This window comes from Heterodontus francisci, chromosome 8, assembly GCF_036365525.1.
Source record: "Heterodontus francisci isolate sHetFra1 chromosome 8, sHetFra1.hap1, whole genome shotgun sequence".
Classification (NCBI taxonomy): Eukaryota; Metazoa; Chordata; class Chondrichthyes; order Heterodontiformes; family Heterodontidae; genus Heterodontus; species Heterodontus francisci.
Genome location: NC_090378.1, coordinates 51,214,307 through 51,228,296, shown reverse-complemented (window position 1 = coordinate 51,228,296; position 13,990 = coordinate 51,214,307). Strand labels below are relative to the sequence as shown.

The 13,990-nt window shown below is 43.0% G+C and overlaps 1 protein-coding gene across 3 annotated transcripts in view; it reads right to left on the bottom strand.

The window, feature by feature from the left end:
- Positions 1 to 13,990, bottom strand: part of eps15 (epidermal growth factor receptor pathway substrate 15) — a 217,462-nt gene that overhangs the window by 162,700 nt on the left and 40,772 nt on the right. For all 3 annotated transcript variants that reach the window (XM_068037147.1, XM_068037148.1, XM_068037145.1), the window contains exon 3: positions 3,977 to 4,066. In XM_068037147.1, the coding sequence (XP_067893248.1) occupies positions 3,977 to 4,066 (90 nt within the window). The remainder of the gene's footprint in view (positions 1 to 3,976; positions 4,067 to 13,990) is intronic.

Here is a 13,990-nt window from a genome sequence, read left to right as displayed (position 1 = left end):
AAAGGGTAGGATATCTTCAAGTTACTCCAGACATGATCCAGCAGAGGATTATAAAAGGACAATTACATTGGCAGTTTTAGAGTGTGTAACGGGCTGCTATTGCAAATTAACAGGGAAAACCGCATAAATATCTCAGGTTCCACATAACACTTATGCAATCCACTTAAGAGCAAGGAAAACCCATATTTTTATTCTTTTGAAAAGTAAGGCATCAACTGTAAAACTAGACAGAGAATAGACAAAGAGGGGTATGGAAACAGAACTTCTGATAGTCCACATAGGGCAATTAAAAAAAAGTAACCAGAGCAGAGAGAAAGAAATAAATGGGGGGAAAAAGGCCAGTGAAGATGACAGATGTCAAAGATGAAAAATTATTGAAAAAGTGGCCATGTTAACAAATGGCCCCCTTATTCTTCCTACTAAAGTGAAACGCCTCACACTTTGCCTTACTAAATTTCAATTGCCATTTTATCTGCGCACTCAGCAAGCTTGCTTCTATCTTGCTATATACTGCTGCAGCCCTCCACATTATTTGCTTTGCCCAATTTGGCATCATCTGGAAATTTCAATGCCATACCTCCAATTTCTGAGACCAAATCATTTACGTACATGGTGAAAATAAGTGGTCCCAGCATAGATCACTGTGGACACTACTTCCTACTTTCTGCCAGTCTGAGAAACTGTTATCTGTTTTGTAGCCATTTTTCAATCAATCCTGCTATCCAGCCCCCGACTCTTCATGCCTTGATCATCGTCACAAGTCTGTCATGTAGCACTATATCAAAGGCCTTCTGAAAGTCTATATATACTACATCCACTGCATTGTCCCTGTTTACTCTGTTATTTCATAAAATAATTCAATAAGGTTCGTTAAACATGACCTTCCTTTTAGAAATCTATGCTGACTGTTCTTTCATTATATTCTCTGTTGCTAGATGATTGGCCATCTGATCTTCAGCAAAGACTCTAGTATCTTTCCCACCACTGACATCAAGCTAACTCCATTTGAGTCTAACTCCGTTTTTGAAGATAAGAATTATATTTGGTGTTTTACCGTCCTCTGGCACGAATCCTTTTTCTACTAAACATTTACATATTTTCCTCTATTTCTTTCCTAGTTTATTTTAGTATCCACAGTTGCAATTCATATTCTGACTTACTGTATGCCATACCATGGAGACTGACTAGTAATACTAAAAATCTTGCAACTGCACACACATTTGTGAACTTTTTCCATTATAAATTCCTATAAACAGTGCAACAAAAGCTGTTTTCATTACAAATGTGAACATATTACTTATAATTGAAATATAAAAATAAAAACAGAATGAATGACTAACATGCAGATTGTATCCATCTGAAGACAACATTTCCTCTGCATTACCTGTACAATGCCATGGAAGATCATCTAATATATACAGTTAACCCACATCTTACATTCAGTTCATTTGTTTATAACAACATTTCATTATTTTAAGACAAAACAAGAATGAGTTAGCATTTCTTGTGTAAATTCACACGTATGTACAGGGAGATGCTAGCTCACAATAAAACAAATTGACATACAAACATAAATACCGACATATGAATTAGGAGCAAGAGTAGTCCATTCGTCCCCTCAAGCTGCTCTGCCATTTGATAAGATCATGGCTGATCTGATTGTGGCCTCAATTCTACTTTTCCGTCTACCCCCTATAACCCTTTGACTGAAAAATGGTAGGGTAGCAAACGGAATTAAAAACTGGTCAGAAGTGAGAAAACAGAGTAGGTGTTGAGGGCAGTGTCAGAGAGTGGTGTCCCACAGGGTTCTGTTTTCAGACTATTTCTGTTCACTCTGAACATCAATGATATCGATACAAGGTTAGAGATAATATCTGCAGATAATACTAAAATAAGGGACATACTAAATAATTCTGAGGATCAACAGAAGCTTCAATAAGATATTGTTGGAATGGGACTGGGCAAAAAACAGCAGATTAAATTCAATACCAGTAAATGTGAGTTAGCACATTTTGGTTTAAAAAAAAAAGCAGTGGCACAGATTTTGTTGCTAAGATAAAGGCGAGTTTAATAGCACTCGCCACTATTAATTCGTAAACCGCTCAGCAACTCGTTGTAAGGAAGAGATACTGCATGACTTGCAAATTGCTGTTGTTGGATGATTTGCGCCGCAGCGTCCAGTCTTGTGAAAATCGCAGCTCGCTGTCAAACTTCCTGGGTTTCATGAAATTGGTGCATTTGCTAATTAACTCCTAATTAAATTTGCTGCAGAAAGTTAGGGCTGCTACTTAATAATGCAGGCAACTTTTTGATAAAGAGATTTATGTTTCTCCAATACAATGTGCTAAAGTGTAAAGTTATCCACTTTGGTAGGAAAAATAAAAAAAGCAGAATATTTTTTGAATGGAGAGACACTAGGAAATGTTTCCATCAAGAGCGTCCTGGAAATCCTTGTACATGAATCACATGACGTTACAACAAGTAATTTGGAAGGCAAATGGAATATTTGCTTTTGCTAGAAAGGGATTAGAGTACAAAAATAAAGAACCTTAACTACAATTACACAGGGCATTGGTAAGGCCACACTTGCAATAGTGTGCAGTTTTGGTCTCCTTACCTAAGGATAGTCATATTTTCCCTAGAGGGATTGCAATGAAGGTTCACTAGTCTGGTTCCTGGGGCAAGGGATTGTCCTATGAGGACAGACTGAGTCGACACGGCCTATATTCCCTAGAGTTTAGAAAAATGAGAGGTGATCTCATTGAAAGATAAAATTCTTGAGGGGCCTGACAGGATAGATGCTGAGAAAATGTTTTCCCTGGCTGGGGAATCTGGAACACAGAGTCACAGTCTCATTTAGGACTGGGATGAGGAGACATTTCTTCACTCAAAGGGGTGTGAATCTTTGGAACTCTCGACTCCAGACAGCTATGGATTCTCAGTCATTGAGTAGATTCAAGACAGAAGTAGATAGATTTTTGGGTATTAAGGGTTATGGGGATTGTACAGAAAAGTGGAGTTGAGGTAGATCATCAGCCATAATTGCATTCAATGCCAGAGCAGGCTTGAAGGTCCAGGTGGCCTACTCCTGCTCTTGATGTTTTTATGTTTCAGTAATACCACTCAACCTCTCTGGCCCAGAAAGTGAAAAAATTAAACAGTAGAGTCTTATTCCTACAGGTAGTAGTAAACTGTCGTTAGCAATGTTGAAAATTTACAATTAATTTTAAAATGTTATTTCTTACTTTTCCTTTCTGTCTCTCTTCGATCTCTTAATACAATCTTTCTTTCCCTCTCTTTAATTCTCTTCCTATGCTTTGCCTTTAATTCTCCCTACTTTCTTTAATGTCATTCTCTGTTACTTTCTCAATCCTTAACTCTCATTGACAAAGGAGATGCATTGAGGGTCCCATTGTTCAACAAGATCCCAGATGTCCCATGGCCCCATTGTCAACTTGCACCTCCAGCAAGTTACGCGCAAATAATTTGAGCTGAAGGGTAATGGAGAAAATCTAGCTAACAGGGCACATTGCAAGGTACCCTGCTCAGCAAAATCTGAGGTAATAATTATTCTTTGAATGGGTAAAGTTAGATGATGTGGGATTTAGTGTTCAAGTTCACAACGTATTAAAAGCAACAGCTCAAGTGGAAGTCAGAAAAAGAAAAGCAATTTTAAAATTCTAAAGATTACTCAAAAGGAGCTTTAATAGGTTGAATGGAGGTACAGCAGGCAGGAGAGATTAAAATTAGTCCGGATAAAATAGAGCAGTAACAAATGGGGAACAAGACAGAGATTTGGAGGGCAAAAGGATAAAATGAATTTTTTTGAAGGGTTAATATTACAGTAATACAACTATTTACTATAATGAATAATTTACTTGCTGCAGTATTATAGGACATACAAGCGATGAAACTCATACATCAATCATTTAAGTTCAGCACAGGAAACAGAATTATTACAAAAAGAAAGCAGTACCTTTCCAAGCACTAGGTCAGACAGGCCAGACCTTTTTAAAAATGAGGCAGCTTCAGCTGCTCCAACTCTCCCACCACTCGCTGTATCAATCTGTATAAGTGAAAGACAAGACACTGGAAGTTTTAAGCATGGCAATGTTCTGCTTGATTCCACAAGCACATTTAAAACAGAATTTCCCATAGAGACCATCTGGTGGGAGCACATTGGTATACTAACTAATAACCTTGTGATTTTCCATATGAAGAGTGCCTGAACCTAGGAGAAGCACCAAAAGTGAGGCTGGACACTCATCCCCAAGTCAATAAACTGAAAGAAAAAGATACTGTAATATAAAATTCTTAAAAGGCAAGTCACCCCAGGCCACTGTCATCCTCTTGCCAGTAGAACTGCAGAGTAGTGTTGACCAAAGCCTTGGAGTAAGTTACCTATCGACTTTCAAGGTATAATGGTGCTGAAGGCCAAGAGGGAAGGAAAAAATAAAAACTGGAAGGGAAGGGAAAGAAAACGATCCTTTTGATAGTAACAAAATACATGTGGTCTTATTTATCTGAAAATGTTAACAAAGGCAAAAGTACCATCATAAGAAGTCAACAGTATACTCATACCCAACACTACTATTGGCCAGCTGCTCCTGTAAAATAAATGCCAACTGAAACACATCATTCAAAATTAACATAAAGGAAAAATTTCGGGATAATAAACACAAATGGCATTTTTGGTTCTGAACATGAGACTAGGTAAACCATATTGCATACAGATAAATGTCAATTTCTTTCCCAGAGGTAATTCATTTTTAGGAAGGGCTGTCAGTATTTGTGACAAAGCCCTTGTCTGTGCAGTTTTGAATTAATAATAGGACACAGCTAACTAATCTTCAAAATGAATGGAATTCAAATGAGACCTTAGAATAGAAACAAAATAAAGTTCAATGCAAAAGCAACAACTAGAAACAGGAACAGACAAGAGAGAAAATATTGTGGAGATCGTCCAATAAGGAATCAAAATAGTGTCAGGAATTACACAAAGGTTACTGCAAACTAAAAGCAAATATTTTCGAATTATGGCTGCATCAAAAATATGCTCGAAGCATTTTTCGAGGGAAAAAGATGCAGAAATTAGATGGCACCATGTTTAGTGCTTGCAAATACTATTTTAAATTATTTTTGTACTAGAAAAATAGTACAGTTCAATATCACACCCAAGCAGCCATCCTTTATTTGCAGACCTAGAGACTGTATTTTCCAAGGATATTTGACCAGGGAGGCCTCACAGCCAAGCCTAATTTCTCTGTACCCACCCAATGTCTACATGTATACACAGATTCCAAGCTGCTCCTGTAAAATAAATGCCAACTCTATTTTTTCTCCCCTTGTTTAGCATTATCCCATCTTCATCGGTGACTATTGCAATGCCCTCCGTCACTGTAACAGTTTCCAGTTCCTAGGCCCTCACTGTTTCCTATTTACTATGGATGTCCAATCCCTCTACACCTCCATCCCCCACCAAGGTAGCCTGAAGGCTCTCTGCTTCTTCCTTGAATTGGGGCCCAACCAGCCCCATCCACCACCACCCTATTCTGCCTGGCTGAACTTGTTCTCATACTGAACAACTTCTCCTTCAACTGTCCTGTCCACAAAAAGCAGGACAAGTCCAACCCGGCCAATTACCACCCCATCAGCCCACTCTCAATCATCAGTAAAGTGATGGAAGGTGTCATCAACAGTGCCATCAAGCAGCACCTGCTTAGCAATAACCTGCTCAGTGACGCTCAGTTTGGGTTCCGCCAGGGCCACTCAGCTCCTGACCTTATTACAGCCTTGGTTCAAACATGGACAAAAGAGCTGAAATCAAGAGGTGAAGTGAGAGTGACTGCCCTTGACATCAAGGCAGCATTTGACGGAGTATGGCCTCAAGGAGCCCTAGCAAAACTGAGGTCAATGGGAATCAGGGGGAAAGCCCTCCGCTGGCTGGAGTCATACCTAGCGCAAAGGAAGATGGTTGTTAGAGGTCAATCATCTGAGCTCCAGGACCTCACTGCAGGAGTTCCTCAGGGTAGTGTCTGAGGCCCAACCATCTTCAGCTGCTTCATCAATGACCTTCCTTCAATCATAAGGTCAGAAGTGGGGATGTTCGCTGATGATTGCACAATGTTCTGCACCATTCGCAACTCCTCAAATACTGAAGCAGTCCGTGTAGAAATGCAGCAAGACCTGGACGATATCCAGGCTTGGGCTGATAAGTGGCAAGTAACATTTGCGCCATACAAGTGCCAGGCAATGACCATCTACAACAAGAGAGAATCTAACCATCTCCCCTTGACATTCAACGGCATTACCATCGCTGAATCCCCCACTATCAACATCTAGGGGTTACCATTGACCAGAAACTGAACTGGAGCAGCCATATAAATACCATGGCTACAACAGCAGGTCAAAGGCTAGGAATCCTGAGGTGAGTAACTCACCTCCTGACTCCCCAAAGCCAATCCACAATCTACAAGGCACAAGTCAGGAGCGTGATGGAATACTCTCCACTTGCCTGGATGGGTGCAGCTTCAACAATACTCAAGAAACTCGACTCCATCCAGGACAAAGCAGCCCACTTGATTGGCACACCATCTACAAACATTCTCTCCCTCCACCACCGATGCACAGTGGCAGCAGTGTGTACCATCTACAAGATGCACTGCAGCAATGCACCAAGGCTCCTTAGACAGCACCTTCCAAACCCGCGACCTCTACCAACTAGAAGGACAAGGGCAGCAAATACATGGGAACACCACCACCTGCAAGTTCCCCTCCAAGCCACACACCATCCTGACTTGGAACGATATCGTCGTTCCTTCACTGTCGCTGGGTCAAAATCCTGGAACTCCCTTCCTAACGGCACTGTGGGTATACCTACCCCAAATGGACTGCAGCAGTTCAAGAAGGCAACACACCACCACCTTCTCAAGGGCAATTAGGGATGGGCAATAAATGCTGGCATAGCAAATGATGCCCACATCCCATGAATGAATTTTAAAAATCTCCACTCGCTTCCTACAAGTAAAAGGTGTTGCTATGGGTACCTGCATGGGTCCCAGCTATGCCTGCCTTTTTGTGGGATATGTGGAACTTTCCTTGTATCCACTCCTACTCAGGCCCCCTCCCTCCTCCTACAATACACTGACGATATCAGTGGCACTTCCTGCTCTTGCCCCGAACGGCAAAATGTTTTTGCCTTTGCTTCCAATTTCCGCCTTTCTCTCACCCTCGCATGGCCACCTCAGACTCTTCTCTTCCCTTCCTTGACTTCCCGGTCAACATTTGTGGGGATAGGCGATCAACCACTATTTACGATAAGCCCAAAGACTCACTTCCACAGCTACCTGGCTACACTTCCTCACACCCCCACTCCCTGCAAGGACTCAATTCCATTCTTCCAGTTTCTCCGTCTCCGTTATATCTGTTCTAACAATGCAACCTTCCATTCTAGCAATTCCGATATGTCTTTCCTTTTCCTCAACCAAGGACATCCCCCTGCCCGGCCCCTCCACCACACCCACACCCACCCCACCCCCCTCCCCCCACTGTGGCGGACAGTGTTCTCGACCATGTCCGATCTAGTTCACCCACTTCTGCTCTCACCCCTTACCCTCCCTTCTAGAACCACGATAGGGATCCCCTTGTACTCACCTTCCACTCCACCAGCCTCCGTATTCATCCTCTGCCATCTCCAGCATGATTCCACCACCAAACATATATTCCCCTCCCCCTTCAGTTTTTCAAAAGGTCCATTCCCTCCACGACACCCTGGTAAATTCCTCAGTCACCCCAACACGACCTCCCTTTCTTACGGCACCTTTCCATGAAAGCGCATTGGATGCAACATCTGCCCTTTTACCTCCTCCCTTCTCACCATCCAAGGTCCTAAACACTCCTTCCAGGTGAAGCAGTGATTTACTTGTACTTCTTTAAATTTAGTATACTGTATTTGCTGTCACAATGTGGTCTCCTCTACATTGGGGAGACCAAATACAAAGTGGGTGACCACTTTGCAGAATACCACCATTCAGTCCACAAGCGTGACCCCGTGCTTCCTGTCGCTAGCCATTTCAATTCTCTAACTTGCTCCCACTCTGACCCTTCTGTCCTCGGCTTGCAACAGTGTTCCAATGAAGCTCAATGCAATCTCAAGGACTGGGCACTTTAGAGCCTTTCGGTCTCAACAATGAGTTCAATAATTTTAGATCATAACCGCTGGCCCCATTTTTTCTTTTATCGTGTGAAATCGGACGAACCACCTGCCATCGACCTAGGCACCAGAAACAACAACGACAAACCCAACCCAGTCGACCCTGCAAAGTCCTCCTGACTAACATCGGGGGGCTTGTGACAAGGTTGGGAGAGCTGTCCCACAGACTAGTCAAGCAACAGCCTGACATAGTCATACTCACGGAATCATACCTAACAGACAATGTCCCAGACACTGCCATCATCATCCCCGGGTATGTCCTGTCCCACCGGCAGGACTAACCCAGCAGAGGTGGCGGCACTGTGGTATACAGTCGGGAGGGAGTTGCCCTGGGAGTCCTCAACATCGACTCCAGACACCATGATGTCTCATGGCATCAGGTCAAACATGGGCAAGGAAACCTCCTGCTGATTACCACCTGCTACCCTCCCTCAGCTGATGCATCAGCACTCCTCCATGTTGAACACCACTTGGAGGAAGCACTGAGGATGGCAAGGGCGCAGAATGTACTCTGGGTGGGAGACTGCAATGTCCATCACAAAGACTGGCTCGGTTGCACCACTACTGACCGAGCTGGCAGAGTCCTAAAGGACATAGCTGCTAGAGTGGGTATGAGGCAGGTGGTGGGGGAACCAACACGAGGGAAAAACATACTTGACCTCGTCCTCACCAATCTGCCTGCTGCAGAGGCTTCTGTCCATGACTTTATTGGTAGCAGTGACCACCGCGCAGTCTTTGTGGAGATGAAGTCCCGCCTTCACATTGAGGATACCCTCCATCATGTTGTGTGGCATTACCAGTGTGCCACATGGGATAGATTTCGAACAGATCTCGCAATGCAAAACTGAGCATCCATGAGGCGCAGTGGGCCATCAGAAGCAGCAGAATTGTACTCAACCACAATCTGTAACCTCATGGCCTGGCATATCCCCCACTCTACCATTATCATTAAGACAGGAGACCAACCCTGGTGCAATGAAAAGTACAGGAGGGCATGCCAGGAGCAGCACCAGGCATACCTCAAAATGAGGTGCCAACCTGGTGAAGCTACAACACAGGACTACTTGCGTGCCAAACTGCGTAAGCAGTAGGCAATAGAGGTAAATGATCCCATAACCAAAGGATCAGATCTAAGCTCTGCAGTCCTGCCACATCCAGTCGTGAATGATGGTGACAATTAAAAAACTAACTGGAGGAGGTGGCTCCACAAATATCCCCATCCTTAATGATGGGGGAGCCCAGCACATCAATGCAAAAGATAATGCTAAAGCATTTGCAACAATCTTCAGCCAGAAGTGCTGAGTTGATGATCCATTTCGGCCTCCTCCTGAAGTCGCCAGCATCATAGATGCCAGACTTCAGCCAATTCGATTCACTCCGCGTGATATCAAGAAACGACTGAAGGTACTGGATACTGCAAGGGCTATGGACCTGACAACATTCCGGCAATAGTACTGAAGACCTGTGCTCCAGAACTTGTCACACCCCTGGCCAAGCTGTTCGAGTACAGCTACAACACTGGCATCCACCCGGCAATGTGGAAAATTGCCCAGGTATGTCCTGTACACAAAAAGCAAGACAAGTCCAACCTGTCACTCTCATCTCACCAAAACTGAGGATCGGTGAGCAGATTATTGCCATGTAAGTGCAACTTAATAGTACTGTTGACGATACCTTTTATCACTTTGCTCATGATTGAGAGTAGACTGATTGGGTGGTAGTTAGTCAGGTTGGATTTGTCTGCTTTTTATGGACAGGACATAATTGGGCAATTTTCCACATTGCCGGGTAGATGTCAGTGTCATAGTTGTACTGGAAAAGCTCAGGGCATGGCTAGTTCTGGAGCACAAGTCTTCTGTACTACTACCGGGATGTTTTCAGGACCCATAGCCCTTGCGGTATCCAGTGCCTTCAGCCATTTCTTGATATCACATGCAGTGAATCAAGTGGGCTGAAGACTGGCATCTGTGATGGTGGAGACCACATGAGGAGGTTGAGATTGATCATCCACACAGCACTTCTGGCTGAAGATTGTTGCAAATGATTCAGCCCTGTCTTTTGCACTACGTGCTGAGCTCCCCCATCACTGAGGATGAGGATGATTGCGGAGCCTCCTCCTCCTGTTGGTTGTTTAATTATCTACCACCATTCACGACTGAGTGCGGCAGGACTGCAGAGCTTTGATCTGATCCGTTGGTCAGATTCGCTCTATTACATGATGCTTCCACTGCTTAGCATGCATGTAGTCCTGTGTTGTAGCTTCACCAAGTTGGCACCTATTTTTTAGGTATGCCTAGTGCTGCTCCTGGCATGCTGTCCTGCACTCCTCACGGAAGCTATTCTAATTTTCTCTCTTCTCCCTCTTTTTGAAAAAAAAAGTCAGAATTATTTTGTACACGCCAATCACAAAAGGGGCAGAGAGCAGACGGCAGAAATCAACAGAAGATGCATAATGTTCCACTGTAGGAAAAGCAATAAACTGACAACTAAACACACTGCCAAGTATAATTTTGGATCATCAGTTTCGGTGGGAATTGCAGGTGTATTGTTTTAACAAAGTACTAAGAATGCATAGGAATCCTGGCAAGATGGGATGTAACCCCAAACTTCACCACACAAATGGGAAGTAAACCTATTTGGTAAAGTTGTACCAACAGGAGAGAGAGTTTTACTCTATATTGTCTACTTTTGTATTTTAACTAGATTTAAAGTTTATCTACTGAGAAACTGGATCATATTTCAGCTGTATGCTCAGGTATTTAACATCAGCCAAGAAGCAGTAAGGTTGTGCAATTTACCTACCCCAAGATATTGAGCAGAAAAGTATCCAATATTCTGGTTGCTGATCACTGCTGGACATGTGCATGGGAGCTTTGGGTGATGACAAGATCAAGCACTACAGTCAAATAGCCTGTTGGTGCTCAACATCAAGGCTCACACAAGAATAATGTCAAATTGGGTCTGTACTGGAGAATGCCTGGCACCCATGGAACCACATCCCAGCAAAAGTCAACACCTTCTGGAGAGGAGCAGGCAAACTGGCAAAACTATATTTAAATATGATGTAAATTTCCTATACTGCAATTTCTTTAGATACAATCCATACACTTAATTGCAGAAAGTGCAATCAATGGCGAAATTGCCATTAGTTCTACAATAAATGTGGAAAAAGCAAAGAGAAAGTGCAGTGCTATACAAGGGAAAATGTTGCAACAATCCAAAAAAGAAAAGTATCCAACTGGTTCTCTCACCAACCCCCCCAGAAAAAAGTCTGGAAGACAACTTATTAATTTGCACATGGAGATGGAGTAAATATGGGAGAACTCCAGTGTACAATTTCTATATGATTAGTATTAGTTGTAAAGGGCATCAAGCCTAGGTACTGGGGACATCAAACAAATTCATATGTGACTGTGTCCTCCTTCGACATGTCTATGCATACAGAAGAAATTCAGAGTCCATCACATAATCACACACTTATTCCAAGTTCAGCAGTGTGGCTATGTTGATTAAGAAGACAACGTCATATTCACAACTAGCTGTGGTCAGGTCACCAAAATAATGAGCACCAGCATATTAAAAATCTGATAAGTCTTTTGTTTTAAAGGGGCTTCACAATTAAGTTGCTTCCTTGATTATTTTTTGTCTCTTGTTCTCCCTCCCATATCTCAATTATTACAGACATTTAGTAGAGAATGATTAATCATATCTAAAGTGATTATAACTTTCCTGTGGGAAGTTTCCATTGCAAAGAACACATAGGACAAAGTGGATACACATTTTAGCTCAGGGAGATAGATCATTTATAAAAAATGGATAGCAGAGTTTCCCCAAGGGCTTTTCAAATCAAAGGAGCACCTGATATATGAATTAGCTGATCTCAGCTGAGGCAAAGGTACCAGATCAGTTTACATCCCAGAAGGGGGACCATTTGACCAACTGTGTATGTGCCAGCTCTTTGCTACAGCAGTTCAAACCTAATCCCAATGCTTAGTCTCTCCCCATTACCTGTTGGCCTCTTCCTCAACTGGTATCAAAGCAGTCCATGCTCCAACAACTGTCTGCATAAAGAAACCTCTCCTAAACTTGCTGTTCACTCTCCTAGTGATGGTTTTAAATTGCTGACCCCTCCTTACCAACTCCCCAGCCAGACAAAATAGTCTATGCTTTTTCATTCGATCGCATCCTACATAATTTTAAATATCATTCTTAAATCCCCTCTTGGCCTTCTCTGCTCCAATGAAAATGTCCCCAGTATCTCATGTCTCTCTTCATAACTAGTTTCCAATCATTGGCATCACCTGGTCAATCTATGCTGTGCAGTAGAATTGACCCCAGTACTCTTGGTCCATTAAGGAGGTAAAAGTAGTTAGCCAGATTTTGCACTCATGATTGCTATCTACTGACCCCTGCTGCTGGACTCCGCTGATGTTCTCCATGGTTGAATAGGTTGCTGCTATTCACGGTCTAGACTCATGTATGATGTAGTCATTTGAGCAAGGTACCAAAAGCTACAGCAACTGTGAAAATGTACCACAGCTTGAATTAGCACCTTCAAATAAGGAGAGAAAATAAGCATAAAAAGGACAGAACTATGTATATCACTGAAACACTCTATGGAGAATATGTTTTATAATGTTACAGTTTGAAATCTACTACTAAAATCATGGTTCAATTTACACCTTACAGATTGGACGTCCAAAATCCAACTGTCCTAAAACCAGAATGGTCTGAAAACTGGGCATTTTGGCAAATAGTCAAAACCCATTTTCCTCAGATAAATTCTTATTTTTAAACTTTTCATAGAGTACTAAGAGGGTAGAAACTCATGTACAAAGCTATAAAAAAAAACTCATATTATACTCCTGTATGCACCTTTTAAATATCGGCACTTAACCCTAAAGTAAAGGCCTGCTCAGGTCTGTTTAAAAAAAAACCCAACCCGAGCTCGACAGAACCACATCCGAGCCCGAGCCCGACCCGTGTCCTTCCATTTTTGCCCGCACCCGACCCGCCCATCAGTTAACTTTCCTTCCATTTATCACTTTGTTGCTGATCTGCACAAGCTCAAAATAACTGTTGCAAAACCACCTTTCTAGTCCAAAAATTAAATTGACTGTGGAGCCACTTACCTGTGATACAGCGTGTCTGATCTAGCCCGGCCCAGCCCGAGCCTGAATGCCAGACCCAGAAGTGCAACCTGACCCGACACATGTCGTCAGGTCCTGTCGGGTTCGGGTCGGATAGCAGGCCTTTACCCTAAAAGGTCCAATGTACACAAACAGCAACTGCGGTCTGCGGCTAAATTGTCAGTACTTATTGCTTTGGGCCATCCAAACATTAGCATTTGGTTCAGTGAAATATGACATTTACATCGCCCGTAATCTGACCGGCAATTCTTTTCTATGGTCAATCACACAATTCAATTATCCCACTGCTACCATGGTGCTGCGTGAGTTCGTAGGCTGCTCTTTAACTGATGTACAGTATTGCTGCGATTATCTGACCATCCCTGTCACCAGCCCCCATCACCCTTCCTGGCTGAAGTGGTGGGATAGTTAAAATGAGACCAGTCACTTACCTCTTCTGATTTCGCTGCCTTGCCGTGTCCCAATCTTAAAATGCTCTTTTAAGCAGGCAAATGGAACACATGCAGGAAACAAACAGGGTGCAGTGATGGATCGGGGGTGTCAAAAGAGGCCGCCAGTCTAGTTCCCACGCTCCAGGTGAACCCAAACGACCCTCAACCCCGCCTAATCCTTGGGGCAAGGATCCTTT